Source organism: Talpa europaea (genome assembly GCF_964194135.1).
Source record: "Talpa europaea genome assembly, chromosome: 5".
In the NCBI taxonomy this organism is placed as follows: Eukaryota; Metazoa; Chordata; class Mammalia; order Eulipotyphla; family Talpidae; genus Talpa; species Talpa europaea.
The window spans coordinates 51,971,348-51,986,157 of record NC_140071.1 but is presented as its reverse complement, the minus strand read 5'-3'; the positions used below and the strand labels follow the sequence as shown (position 1 = coordinate 51,986,157).

Sequence of the window (14,810 nt, the reverse complement as noted above, 5' to 3'; positions counted from 1 at the left end):
TTGCGAAGCTGCCAGCGGCCTCTGCTGCGCCGGTTCGATCGCGTTCGATCCCCGGCTGCTCCCCGGCCACCGGGGGAGGGTCCCACATGGCGCGCAGACCTCTCCTGCCGCCCGCTGCTCCCCTCAGCAGTGTACTTCGGTCCTTCTGCCTGCTCTGCTCCCCGCTCTGGCTCTGGTGAATTCTCTCACCCTCCCGCGCTTCTGACTGTACCCAGTACATCTATAAACAAAACAAACAAACAAATAAATAAAAAATTGGTGAGTCAGTAGCTTTTATAAAACATTAAAGAATTACCAAAGTCAGAAAACACAATGTCGCCAAAAATCTTCTAGTAATATGTTCAAATAAGAGTTGTAGAAAAAATTTACACTAAGCTTCACAATCTGTTCAAATAAAGTGTTACGTCTGAACTCATTATTTGGGATTGGGGGTAGGTAGGAATTTTGGAAATGAAAAACTGCAGCTGTAATTTAAAATGAGGGACATTTAAATTTAAACAATTTTCTAATTTTTCTTAAGGACAGAAAGTAAGTACACAAATATGTTACTTTTCTATTTTCTCTAATAAACCACTTTATATTCATAAAACACACTAAAAAGAGGTAATTTGATAGTTATAATTTTTAATTTTTTTAAAGATTTATTTATACAAGCACTGGGTACAGTCAGAAGCACGGGAGGGTGAGGGAATTCACCAGAGCCAGAGTGGGGAGCAGAACAGGCAGACTGAGGAAGTACACTGCTGAGGGGAGCAGGTGGTGCAGAAGGAGAGGTCTGCGCGCCATGTGGGACCCTCGCTGGTGGCCAGGCATCTCCCCGGCGCTGCAGCGGTTGCGGTCAGCTTCGCAGCCCAGCGCTCAACTGCTGCGCCAGCGGGGAGGCCCGCACAGTTATAATTTATAAAAGTAAAATTTATTTTAGCATTTTGATGTCTTTGTTCCACCTGTGTTTATTTACTGTGTACTCTTTAAGCCTTAACTTTATTATACGATTGATAATATCAGTATTAATTTTCATACTTATGTATTACCTTTCTTCTTGAGTTTTTTCTTCTTTTTTTACCCTAGGTGAATTATACCTTAATGTAATACCAGTTGTGTGCAACGCATGGAAACTATTACAGTTTATAATGTCAAAAACTTTTCATAGACCAAAGGTAACTTCCACAAAGGTATGATTCGCTAAAATGGCCATGGAATAATTTACAAAAAAGAATTATAAGCTTTTTAATATATTCTTAATAACTTTTTTCCTTTTCCTTTTTTATTTTTTTAATAATAAATTTTATTTTTATATTCCCCATATAATTGCAACCCCCTTATTTTGACCCCAATCCCTCCCCTCCTGCCCCTTACCCCCCCATAGAGTGTCTCTGGTTCATGGTTTTTTGTTGATTTTGATTTTCACTTTCTTATAGTTATTCATTTTCCTGGTCCCTTATTTAAGTTTTCTAGATTCCTGCTATGAGTGAGACCATCCGGTATTTTTCTTTTTCTTTCTGGCTTATTTCGCTGAGCATGATCCCTTTCAGCGCCATCCATGTTGCTGCAAATTGCATATGTTTATCTTTTTTGAATGCTGAGTAATATTCCATGGTGTATATGTACCACATCTTCTTGATCCAGTCATCTATTTTTGGGCATTTGGGTTGTTTCCAAAGCTTAACTATTGTAAATAGTGCTGCTATAAACATAGGGGTGCAGGTGCTCTTTGGAATTGATGTTTCTGTGTCTTTTGGGTAAATACTAGGAGTGGAATTGCTGGATCATATGGAAGCTCTATGTTTAGTAGGTCCAGAAATCTCCACACAGCTCTCCATAGTGTTTGGACCAGTTTGCACTCCCACCAACAGTGCAGAAGAGTTCCTTTTTCTCCACACCCTCGCCAACATTTGTTGTTGCTAGTTTTTTTAATATGTGCCATTCTCACTGGTGTAAGATGGTATCTCATGGTAGTTTTGATTTGCATTTCCCTGATTACAAGTGATGTTGAACATTTTTTCATATGCCTGTTGGCCATTTGCATTTCCTCTTCAGAGAAGTTTCTTTTTAGCTCTTCTGCCCATTTTATTCTTAATAACTTTTTATTGCTGTCAAGTAATGGTGCCTACTATCCGTTGTAATGGGTGATTTTTTTTTTTTTAAGATTTATTTATTTATACAAGCACTGGCGTACAGGCCAGAGGTGCCAGAGGGTGAGAGGATTCACCAGAGGCAAAGTAGGGAACAGAACAGGCAGATGGACCAAAAACACTGCTGAGGGGAGCAGCGGATGAGACAGGGGAGGTCTTCCGCCCCACCTGGGTATCTTCCTGGCTGGCCAGAAATCGAACTGGCGCTGTAGGCAGCTTCACGGTGTTGCGCTCAACCCGCTGTGCCATTGGGGAGGCCCTGTAATAGGTGATTTTTAAAAAACTTAAACAATTGTACACTGAAAGTACAACCTTAATTTTGAAAAAGAGTTTGCAATCCCACTTACAAAGAGAAGGTTGAAAACTATTGGCTGACAGAGTAGTAGAGGAAAGAGAAATATTTGAGTTGCAGTTGGTGTTTCTAAGAGACATGGTCTAAGAGAAATCATGAGGTTCAATGTATCAATTCTTAGTAAGACTAAAGAATAGAATAGGATCGGACTCTGTCATTCTCATCTGAGGCACTATTTTCTTAGTGTTTGGATTGGCTTTTTCCTCTAATCTTAAGTAGATTATTTAACTTTGCTGTTTTTTCCCAAGAAAAGTATAACAACTAAAATTAAAAAATGTGACTACCCCCCCACACCCCCAACACACCTTGTTAGCCAGGTAGGAAATTTGAAACACCAGGTACTAAGCTAGATTTTCCTAAATCTATTCTGTTGGACTGTTAAGAGAAGCCGTCCTAAAAGTTGTAATTTAATAAAAACCTTTTTAATGTCCTAACATGCATATAATTGCTGTTAAAAGATTTACTACAACAGATAATATTTTCATGTACTCTTAAAAATAGAGGAAAGGGGCCAAAAAAGTAGAAATAGTGGCAGTGTTTTGAAGAGAAGGAAATGAATTAGGTGGTTAAGATACAGTTTTTTCCCCATGGGGTTTCTTTACTCACTGTTGAAAATACTTGTTTTTTAAAGATTTATTTTTTATTTATTTGTGTGTAGAACTGAGGTGTAGGCTAGAGGTGCAGGGGGTGAGAGGGTTCACGAGAGACACAGTAGGGAGCAGAACAGGTGGATTTACTGAAATACCCACTGCTAAGGGGAACAATGGGTGAGACAGGAGAGGTCTTCTGTGCCATATGTGGGTTAGCTCCCTGGCCAGGTATCAAACTCAGGCTGCAGAAGTGATAGTGCTGAGACTTAACCCCTGCGCCACCAGGAAGGCCCTGCTGATAATATTCTTCACCCTGTGTCTTTAAAAAAGTAAAGTGTAGGGCCTCCCTGGTGGCGCAGCGGTTGAACACTGGGTTGGGAAGCTCCCCGGGGCCTCTGTCCCCGGCTGCTCCCCTGCCACCCGAGGAGGGTCCCACATGGCGCGCAGACCTCTCCTGCCGCCCGCTGCTCCCCTCAGCAGTGTACTTCGGTCCTTCTGCTTGCTCTGCTCCCTGCTGTGGATCTGGTGGATTCTCTCACCCTCCCACGAGTTTGACTGTACCCAGTGCATGTATAAACAAAACAAAGAAACAAATAAATAAAACATGCCTCTATTAAAAAAATAATAATAAAAAAAAAATAAAAAAGTAAAGTGTAGGCCTTCCTGGTGGCGTAAGAGGTTACATCTCAGCACTATAAAGCTATCACCAGCTACTGCAGCAGGAGTTCAATCCTCAGGCAGGGAGCTGATCCACATGGCACAGCAGACCTCCCCTGTGTGACTTTGCAATCATAAAATACGTGTAAACCCCAGCTTGCTTGTCCTGAGCCTTTGGGTACTTTTTCTCCTAGAAAGGAACGTTATTTAATTAATGGCTTACGACTGTGGCTGAGTATTCTTCATGGAAATTATAATCTTCACACCACCCCCCCAACCTTCTTAGCCAGGTAGGAAATTTCAAAAACCAGGTACTAAGCTAGATTTTCCTAAATCTGTTCTGTTGGACTGTTAAGAGAAACTGTCCTAAAAGTTCTAATTTAATAAAAACCTTTTTAACATCCTAAACATTTTTAGGTTAAATTTGCTTAATTCACCATCTTTCTCTGTGTGCATTTAAGAAAAGGAAACAGTGGAGGGGAATGTAGAAAGGTAAACAATTTCTATAGACCAGAAGAACATGAATCATAATTCACTGATTTTCCTGCTTTCTTACCCAGTGCTTTTTTTTTTTTTTAATATTTATTTATGCATACAAGAACTGGGGTACAGGCCAGAGATGCAGGGGGTGAGAGGATTCACCAGAGACAGAGTGAGGAACAGAACAGGCAGACTGACTGAAATACACTGCTGAGGGGAGCAGCGGGCGAGACAGGAGAGGTCTGCACTATGTGGGCAGCAACCTGGCTGGCTAGGGATCAAACTTGTGCTGCAGAAGCTGCAGGCATCTTCACAGGCTGCATCTTAACCCCTTGCACCACCAGGGAGGCCCCTCAGTGCCCTTTTTCCTAGATAAATCTGACAAATCATCCTCCTTAGAAAATTACCTCCCTTTTATCAAAATATTAGTTGCTTCATGAGCTGAAGAAAAGTATAATCAAGGGCCTCCCTGGTGGCGCAAGGGGTTAAGCACGGCACTGTGAAGCAGTTCACAGCCTCTGCAGCATGAGTTCAATCCCCGGCTGGCCAGGGAGCAACCCACATGGTGCAGAGACCTCTCCTGTCTCGCTTGCTGCACCCCTCAGCAGTATATTTCAGTCATTCTGCTTGTTTTGTTCCCTACTCTGTCTCTGGTGAATCCTCTCACACACACACAGCCTGCTTCCCCGCATCTCTGGACTGTACCCCAGCTCTTGTATGCACAAATAAATAAATCTTTAAAAAAATAAAATAACTATTTGTAAGATTTTTATTTTAGATATTGCAAGGATTTGATTTTTTTTTTTTTTTTTTGCAGAGCAGTTCAATTATATAGGAAATAAATGCCAAAAATGTAATAATATTTACATGGTTTGTTTTTTTTCAGGTAACTGACTGGGTTGACCCGTCATTTGATGATTTTTCAGAGAATATAGGCATCTCTACTATTACTGCCACATCGCTAGGTGTGAATAACTCAAGTCATAGAAGAAAAAATGTGCCTTCCACATTAAAAAGTAGCAGATTTCCAGCTCAAAAAAGAGGGAAACTCTATTCCTCAGAACAGAGTTATGGACTAGAAAATTCAAAGGAATATCCTTCTGAAAATGAACCATGGGTGGATAAATATAAACCAGAAACTCAGGTATTAAATACCATGCAAACAAGTCTACATAATTTAATTTTAGAAAGGAGAAGGATGTGCATTTTCAGAGTACTGCTCATAACAATATTTCTGATAAAATGAGGAAAAAACAATTCCATAGATTTTTTTTTTTTTTCGTTATTCTGAAGTTACATCATTGGTCATTTGTCTTAGATTGAATTTAACCAACATAGAATTAATCTGTTTCTAGTTGCAGACCTGCCCAAACTTGTCATGCAGTTGTGTCAGTTTAAGAGTAGAATTTTTCTCTAACAGAATTAAAAAATTTAAGTGTAATTAAGTCTCTTTTATTACCGTATCATATTACTCATTTGCCCAGGTTTTTTTTTTCATTGAAAATGTTTAGATAAATCCATGCTGATGTGCCAAAAATCCTTCAATTAAAATGTTTTGAACTTGAAATTTTTAGCATGAACTTGCTGTGCATAAAAAGAAAATTGAAGAAGTTGAAACCTGGTTAAAAACTGAAGTCTTAGAAAGGCAACCAAAACAGGTAATTAAATAAGAAACATGCTTGGGTTTGTACTTTTTTTTTTTTAAGCCTCATGCTTTCCTTTTATTTTTATTATATGAAGAAATGTGCTTTTAATGAAATACTTAACATCACTGTTGGTTATGAGAAGTTAAATTTTTATCAAGTCTTTAAGTAAGTTCAGATTACCTGCAATAGAAAGCTCTATTTCTGGCCTCACTATAAGACTTGGAGACTTTGAGTTTTTCCTTTACTTGCACTTCTTTTTTTTTCTTATTTCCTGTCATTGACATAAAGCACAGTAAACCAGAGAGGGTGTTAGTATATTTAGTACATCAGATTATTCAAACTAAAGCAGGCAAATTACACAGTAGCCTAAATAGAGCCTAAAATTGTCATCATTCATTTTAGACTGATATTTTTTGTTTCACTTCCTAACTCTATAGTTACCCTCAGCCCCACTTTAGAGCATTCTGTCTCTTTTTAAACTTTATTTTGAGATTCTTAGTAGTTGACCTGATGCTCCTCTTACATGTAAGCATTTTTTCAGATTTATTTGATCAGCTCAGCTAGTATAGTTTGTATTTTTCATTGTCTGTTTTCTCACTTAGCAGTACTTTGTTTTCAGTATAATCATTATCATGTCTTAAATCTAAACATGTGGTACTGTTCTCGTTTCACCAGTTGGATGAAATTAGGTATGTGTGTAAATACATAGGTATTGAGGAAAATGTTTCCTCTACAGTTTTAAAGACTACTTGCCACTAAGGAGTTAGACTTTTAATAAGTCCTATATCCTTTATTACACAAACGTTTCAGTGATGTTAGTAATCAATCACAAGATATTTGTATACCAAAAAAAAAAAATGTGGTGACTTCTAGATTTCTCTATGGACATACTAAAACTTTTTTTAAAATTGATTGTAAGTGCACTAATTATTTACTGAGTTGACTATTCTACAGTAATTGACTTCTATCAATATGTAGTAAAATTCTTTTGCAATGTAGACAGTAGGGGGAATAAACAAAAAAGTCTTTCAGTGTTCTGATAGGAAACTCCCACTTCTCTTACTGAAAGCTTTTGTTATGAAGCTTTACTTACTGTGTCAAAAGACACTTCACTCTGTTACATGACACAAATGACTGGCTGTCATGTTTGATTGCCTTTTAAAAAATAATCTGCTTGGAAGTCTTGTCTCATTATTGGCATTTGTTACATTCTTTCAAATTACTGCAGGCAAACACTGAATTAGCAAATACTGAACCATGGTTTCTAAGAGAAATACTTGGTTAGGTTCCTGGGAAATCTAATGAAATGTAATCACATTTTCATTAGTCCATTTTATATGTTTCTGTTTAAAGACACCTTATTTAAACAAGACATAAGCAGATGCAAAGATAGGGAGAATTGATGTAGTGAAATGACTATTCTCCCCAAAAGCAGTGTATAGATTTAATGCAATCCCCATTAAAATCCCAATGATATTCTTTTTTTTTCTTTCCAATGATATTCTTTAAGGAAATAGAAAAAAAAAAACTTAATTGGTTCTTTGGTTTCTCTTCAGATTATATAAATCTTTTTGCTTTTAAAATATATTATTGAGTCATTAGCATCAAACTCATGTCCAGTAGAACTATAATGTATTATCATTTTAAAAAACGGGACTGGTTCTCTTCTTGGTGCAAGTGCACAGGCTTTACTTACTAATAAAAGTGGTGATTAAATATAGACAAATGAGCAAGGATTAACAACCCACTAGTGGATATAGGAAAACTCCTGATGGTTTTTTAGCTTTAACTTTTTATTAGAATTTTTGTATGAGAGACTATCACTGGGACTAACTTCTGATCTCTCATTAGTCTTTGGTAAATGTATTTCCTAGTGTACATTTCTTAAAGAATCAGATGTACAAATAAAGTAATACTTATGTCTTCCCATAAAAGTATTAGATTTATATGATAATAGTATATAATACAAAAAAGACTGCTAAAATAGGATTTTATGAGTTCATATAACCCTTAAAAATACTTGTTTCAGACTTAAACTCTTTACCTTCTTAATATAGCTGGTTTGGTTGATTTTATTTGGCTATTAAGTAGTTCTTGGAAGGGACATAATACAAAAAAATAAATAATTATTAGAAACTACACTTAAAGTTCAGAAATTGAGATTCTTTTAGCTAAAGCTGGTCTATTCCTAGGTAGCATAATTACGAAATTTAGTCAGCTTATAGCAGACATTCAGTAAATGGTTATAGAAGTAATGTTTAGAAAGAAAATGTAGATATAGTGTACTAGCATTCCAATGATTTTAATTTTTAATTACTATTTATATTTGGGTTTGTTTTAGGGTGGATCTATTTTATTAATAACAGGGCCTCCTGGATGTGGAAAAACAACAACTATAAAAATTTTGTCAAAGGAGCTTAGTATTCAAATACAAGAGTGGATTAATCCAATTTTACCAGACTTCCAAAAAGATGATTTCAAGGTGCTTTTTAATTCTGGTAAGGTTTGCTGTGAAGGTAGGGGAAATAGTGGGAAAAGTCTGCTTGATATAGTGTGAAACACATTGCCTATCTATATTCTTGAGACTCCTAAGATGCTTTTGGGTATTTTTTTTTTTTATAGAGGCATGCTTTTATTTTTATTTGTTTGCTGGTTTGTTTGTTTGTTTTTGTTTATACATGCACTGGGTACAGTCAGAAGCGCGGGAGGGTGAGAGAATTCACCAGAGCCAGAGCAGTGAGCAGAGCAGGCAGAAGGACCGAAGTACACTGCTGAGGGGAGCAGCGGGCGGCAGGAGAGGTCTGCGCGCCATGTGGGACCCTCCTCTGGTGGCCGGGGAGCAGCCGGGGATCGAACCGGCGCCGCAGAGGCCGCAGGCAGCTTCGCAACCCAGCGCTCAACCGCTGCGCCACCGGGGAGGCCCCTTTTGGGTATATTTTTGAGAAAGTATTTATTGCCGTTTTTATGCTAAATTGGCATCTGCTTAATATCAACTCATATAAAGTCTGAGTAGCCCTCAGATGAAAACTCCCTATATGAATTTTCTCCTATACTTCCCAGTTTCAGAGAGAAATACCTCTGGAGAAGAAAGGATAAAGTGTCTCCAATGGAGGAGAATGGGATTCTTTGAGAATTAAATTTTGTTAGATAACGAAAGGATACTGAAAAGATTCTTTGAGGATATGTTTGTGTCTTCCTCTCTTGGAATATTTACTGCTTTCTAGACAATAACATTATTTTTGACAATATAGCAAGTCTTCTGTATAAACAGTCTTCTGTATAAAATGTGTCCATATAAACCATAGCTTTTCCTTCTTCTCATACACTAAACAGTTCACTAGTCAGTCAGTTTTTGTTTAACAATTATTACTGAAAATAATTCATTTAGAGTAATGCACTCATTTGGAGAGTCTTCATTGCATAGGCAAAGCTGTAAGTTTTTTTTTTCCCCTCCTTGGCCGTTGTCTTTTTTTTTTTTTAAGATTTGTTTATTTATGCATACAAGAACTGGGGTGTAAGCCAGAGGTGCAGGGGGTGAGAGGATTCACCAGAGAGAATGAGGATCAGAACAGGGAGATCGACTGAAATGCACTGTTGAGGGGAGCAGCCAGTGAGGCAGGAGAGGTCTGCTGCACCATGTGGGTCACCTCCCTAGCCAGGATCAAACTAGTGCTGCAATGGCTGGCAATAGCTTGATAGTGCTGTCTTTAACCCCTACGCCACCAGGGGGCGCCAAAGTCATAAGTATTTTTGTTTAATGATATATTAACAACTGTTCTGGTCTGTTCACTCCATATTACATTTACTGGTACAGAGAAATTACTGTTGTCCATTGTAATTCTTGTTTTTTAAAATAAATATCCTCATTTTCAATTGAAGCACTTTTGCCTAATTAGAAAAGACTACAGTATTGTGAACTAGTTCATATATATATATTAATGTCTATTATTAGCATATGTATAAATTGATGTATATATAATTGGTGAAAATGAAAGTATTAAATGTGTTTCCTTAACAGAATCTAGCTTCCATCCCTATCAGTCTCAGATAGCAGTCTTTAAAGAGTTTCTATTAAGAGCAACAAAATATAACAAACTACAAATGCTTGGAGATGATTTGAGAACTGATAAGAAGATAATTCTGGTTGAAGTAAGCACAATTTTTGGAATCCTGCTCTGATTATTGAGTAAACAATTGAAAGATACAGCTTATGTAATAATAACATTTACTCATCCCAGAGAATTAATAGTGGAAAATATAACATAAAACTAAAATTTCTTTTAGTAAACTTGAATAGAGTAACTATAGGGTTGTTAAATTTAAGTTTACATGATATAGGTATAGAAAAGCAAAAGAAATATTTGAAAAATTACATTTTAATGAAAATACAAAGACTATAAAAGTAACCCTACAAGTCACAAAAAAATACAAAAATTGCAGGCAAACTAGAGCTGAGGCATATGTAAGGGGAGAAAGAGGGTAAAGGTCAAAACAGGAGGGAGGAGCACAAGGGATTAGGGTGATATTTCATGGGTGATATGGTGGTGGGAGATTTCTGGGGACTACACCTGAGGAAAGAAATAAATTAGTGTTCAAAAGTGAACAACGATGTAAGAAAATAAAAATTTTTTTTTTAAAAAAAGGACCCTAGGAAATTTGATCTGAAAACTGGGCTTTGCATTAATATATGTACTGTTTAGGATATCAACTATTTCATATTTTCTTTAATTTCTATATAAGTTCTTGTCACAGTACATTGGATAGATAGCATTTTTTCCTGTCTTAATAAATTGAAATCTGAAAATAAATTTGCATGGGAATAAAACTGAACTAGTGTTTATTCTATGCTTTTGACAGGATTTACCTAACCAATTTTATCGAGATTGTCATACATTACATGAAGTTCTAAGGTGAGTTTTAATGACATTTTCTAAAATTCCAAATTAAATGACAGCTTAAATTTCAATATTATTTTGTTTTATCTTAGGACATATGTGCAGATTGGTCGATGTCCTTTAATTTTTATAATCTCTGACAGTGTTAGTGGAGAGAATAATAGTCAGAGGTTACTGTTTCCCAAAGAAATTCAAGAAGAATGTGGTATATCAAACATTAGGTAAGAAAAATTTCTGTCTGTAGTCGTCACATATATGTTATATTTTTAAATTAATCATTAATACTGTCTTTCTTTATAAAACTGACAGTTTCAACCCTGTGGCACCAACAATTATGATGAAATTTCTTAACCGAATAGTGTCAATAGAAGCTAATAAGGTAAGCCTTAAGAACTGATTAATTTGAATATTATGTTGTTATTATAGAAAGCAAACTTAAATGGTGTTGTATAACTTCAAGAGTTGAGGACATTTTGGGCCTCCCCAGTGGCGCAGCGGTTGAGCTCTGGGTTGTGAATTTGCCCACAGCCTCTGCAGTGCCGGTTTGATCCCTGACCACCGAGCGAGGGTCCCACATGGTGCGCAGACCTCTTCTGCCGCCTGCTGCTCCCCTCAGCAGTGCACTTTGTGTCAATCTGCCTGTTCTGTTCTCCGCTCTGGCTCTGGTGAATTCTCTAACCCTCCCTCGCTTCTGACTGTACCCCAGTGATTGTATAGATAAATAAATAAACCTTAAAAAAATAAAATTAAAAATTAAAAAAAAAAGAGTTGAGGACATTTTATTTCAGTATTTAGAATTAAAAATTTTTATTACATTCAGAAGGCATGCCAGTTTATAAAATGTATATCAAGTTAAAGGATCTTTGGGCCTCCCTGGTGGCGCAGCGGTTGAGCGTGGGGTTGCGAAGCTGCCCGCAGCCTTTCAGCGCCGGTTCGATCCCCGGCTGCTCCCCGGCCACTGGAGGAGGGTCCCGCATGGCGCGCAGACCTCTCCTGCCGCCCGCTGCTCCCCTCAGCAGTGTACTTCGGTCCTTCTGCCTGCTCTGCTCCCTGCTCTGGCAAACTCTCTCACCCTCCCGCGCTTCTGACTGTACCCAGTGCTTGTATAAATAAATAAATAAATCTTTAAAAAAAAAAAAAGGATCTTTTACCTTTCTCTACTATTAAACTTAACTTTCTTTTTCACAGTGAGGTAAATTTCCCTTTGTTTGCCTTAGTGTTCACATTGCATGTATTACCAAAGTATTTCCTGGCATCTAGGTACATTAGTTATCAATACAACTCTAATATTGCCCTGTTGCCACTTTTTATTTTAATAATTTTTTTATTGAGATTAAAAAAAACACATGATAAATTTACCATCCAACCATTGTTTTCTAGCTTTGAGATATAATTGACATATAACTTCTTGTAAGTTTAAAGTGTGTAATGTTGATTTGATACACTTATATTGGATTATGATTATCACAGTAGAATTAACTTAATACCTCCATCATTTTGCATAATTACCATTCCATGGTGAGAAGATTTAAGATCTATTCTCTTAGCAACTTGAATCATGTCCCTAAACAGTTAGGAGTTTCTGAGGTCAAAGAGGGGATATATTTTTCTTACGTTAAACTACCAAGTGTTTCACATGTGAGACATAAAAAAAAATATGTGTTTGTGTGTACTTAAATTTTTAAATTTACCTACATATCTTTAAATATATACATAATAGTTTATACAATGTAAATATCTATATGAAACAGGCTTTAGGGCCTCACTGGTGGTGCAAGGGATTAAGCTTCAGCACTCTGAAGCTATACACAGCCACTACAGCATGAGTTCAATCCCTAGCCAGGAAGCTAACTCACATGGCACAGCGTACCTCTCCCATCTAGCCCACTGCTCTCCTCCGCAGTGTATTTCAGTCTATCTGCCTGTTCTGTTCCCCACTCTGTCTCTGGTGAGTCTTCTCACCCCCCACACCTCTGGCCTGTACTCCAGTTCTTGCAAGCATAAATTAATAAATCTTTAAAAAAAAAACAACATAGGCTTTAAATCAGCTGCTGTAGTAACTTTTTGTTATTGACAGACTGGTAGTATGCTGGAAACCTCAGCTGCTCTAGTAACTTTTTGTTATTGACCAACTGGTAATATGCTGGAAACCCCAGCATATGGGATTTTCATGTAAATTGCAGATTTATTCAATTTTGGGGGTACTTAATTTTGTGTAATACTGTGTTTTCAGTCTGTGTGTATGTACATACATGTTTGTATATATATATATATATATATATATATATATATATATATATATATATATATAGTGAGATGTAGAACTTCAAAATATAACCTAGTCCAAGTAAAAAGGGGAAACAATATCTTGCACTCTTGAAACTTCACCTTAAACTGCAATAGGTCATTCACACTTGCACCATTCAAAGGCAGACTGGGGTTTTAGGTACCTTCCATAGGCACCTGGTTGCCTTTTAGCATTCAAGTTAGAAAGAGCCTAGTGTATGTGCATTAAGTTTAGAAAATGAGGGAGGAAGTCTTTGTTTTAGAAATAGTCTTTGGTCTTTTGTTTTGGAAAATAGTCCTTTTAATTTTAATTTTTTAAATTTTAGAATGGAAGTAAAATTATCATCCCTGATAAAACTTCTCTAGAATTGCTCTGTCAAGGATGTTCTGGTGATATCAGAAGTGCAATAAACAGCCTCCAGTTTTCATCTTCAAAAGGTAACCATAGAAGATATATTCCATTATATAGATGACTTTCTCTTATACCTTTTAACTTGTGATACTTACTTATCGCCTCTTAAATTTTTATTGAGACAGTGTCTTTTTTTTTAATTTAAATTTTATTTTTATATTCCCCATACAATTGCAACCCCCTTATTTTGACCCCAATCCCTCCTTTCCTCGCCCCCCCACCCCCCATATAGTGTCTCTGGTTCATAGTTGTTTGTTGATTTTGATATTTTCTTTCTTATAGTTATTCTTTTTCCTGGTCCCTTATTTAAGTTTTCTAGATTCCTGCTATGAGTGACACCATCCGGTATTTTTTTTTTTTCTTTCTGGCTTATTTCGCTGAGCATGATCCCTTCCACCGCCATCCATGTTGCTACAAATTGCATGTGTTTATCTTTTTTGAATGCTGAGTAATATTCCATGGTGTATATGTACCACATCTTCTTGATCCAGTCATCTATTTTTGGGTATTTGGGTTGCCCAAAAGCTTAGCTATTGTAAACAGTGCTGCTCTAAACATAGGGGTGCAGGTGCTCTTTGGAATTGATGTTTCTGTGTCCTTTGGGTAAATACCTAGGAGTGGAATTGCTGGATCATATGGAATGACCTACTAAACATAGAGCTTCCATATTGAGACAGTGTCTTAAAGTTATGTGTGTACACATTCAAAATGCATCCCTGTGAATATGCCTTGTATATTCATATAGCTATTTGAAGCAAAACCTGACTCCCTTATGTGATTTGCTACTTTGCCTTTCAAAGTTAATTTGGAATGAGACTTCTTGGGTGAAAATCATGACTGTGCCACTTTCTGGTGACTTATTCTTGCAGATGGCTTAAACTGTGACACTGTTTTTCATCTTATGTGTCAGAAGTTATCTCATACAATTGTGTGAAGTGTGAGACAATACAGTGTTTATTACAGGGCTTGACACATATTGATTACTCAATAAATAAACAGCTGTTAATGGATTTAATAGTATTATGCTAAAGTAGGCTTACTTTTGAACTTAGTTCATAATAATTTATATGATATGTTTTACAAATTCACTTCTCCTCATGAATATGTAAAAAAGGTCTGTAGCCATGCTGTGGTAAAGAGAGAGCCTTAAGGGCAGTAATTACACTTCAATGATCATAGTTTGCTACACATAGTCCTCAGCAGAAAATACTTAGCAAGTAACCTAATTGATGCTTAACACTAAGGAAATGACTTAAAAAATTAAAAGCCCTCTTTGGAACTCTCAAAAGCCACTTGAAATTCTAATTTCCACCTGTTCGTTTAGTTTACATCTTTATTTTTCAAAATATCTACAAAGAAA

At 36.7% G+C, this 14,810-nt stretch overlaps 1 protein-coding gene across 1 annotated transcript in view; it reads left to right on the top strand.

The window, feature by feature from the left end:
• Nucleotides 1-1,130: 1,130 nt before the first annotated feature.
• Nucleotides 1,131-14,810, top strand: part of RAD17 (RAD17 checkpoint clamp loader component) — a gene marked incomplete at both ends in the record, with an annotated part of 28,255 nt that continues 14,575 nt past the window's right edge. The window contains 9 exons of the mRNA XM_084233220.1: nt 1,131-1,172; nt 5,098-5,355; nt 5,786-5,869; nt 8,199-8,355; nt 9,876-10,006; nt 10,715-10,767; nt 10,845-10,973; nt 11,062-11,131; nt 13,365-13,476. Coding sequence (XP_084089346.1) covers nt 1,131-1,172; nt 5,098-5,355; nt 5,786-5,869; nt 8,199-8,355; nt 9,876-10,006; nt 10,715-10,767; nt 10,845-10,973; nt 11,062-11,131; nt 13,365-13,476 — 1,036 coding nt within the window. The remainder of the gene's footprint in view (nt 1,173-5,097; nt 5,356-5,785; nt 5,870-8,198; nt 8,356-9,875; nt 10,007-10,714; nt 10,768-10,844; nt 10,974-11,061; nt 11,132-13,364; nt 13,477-14,810) is intronic.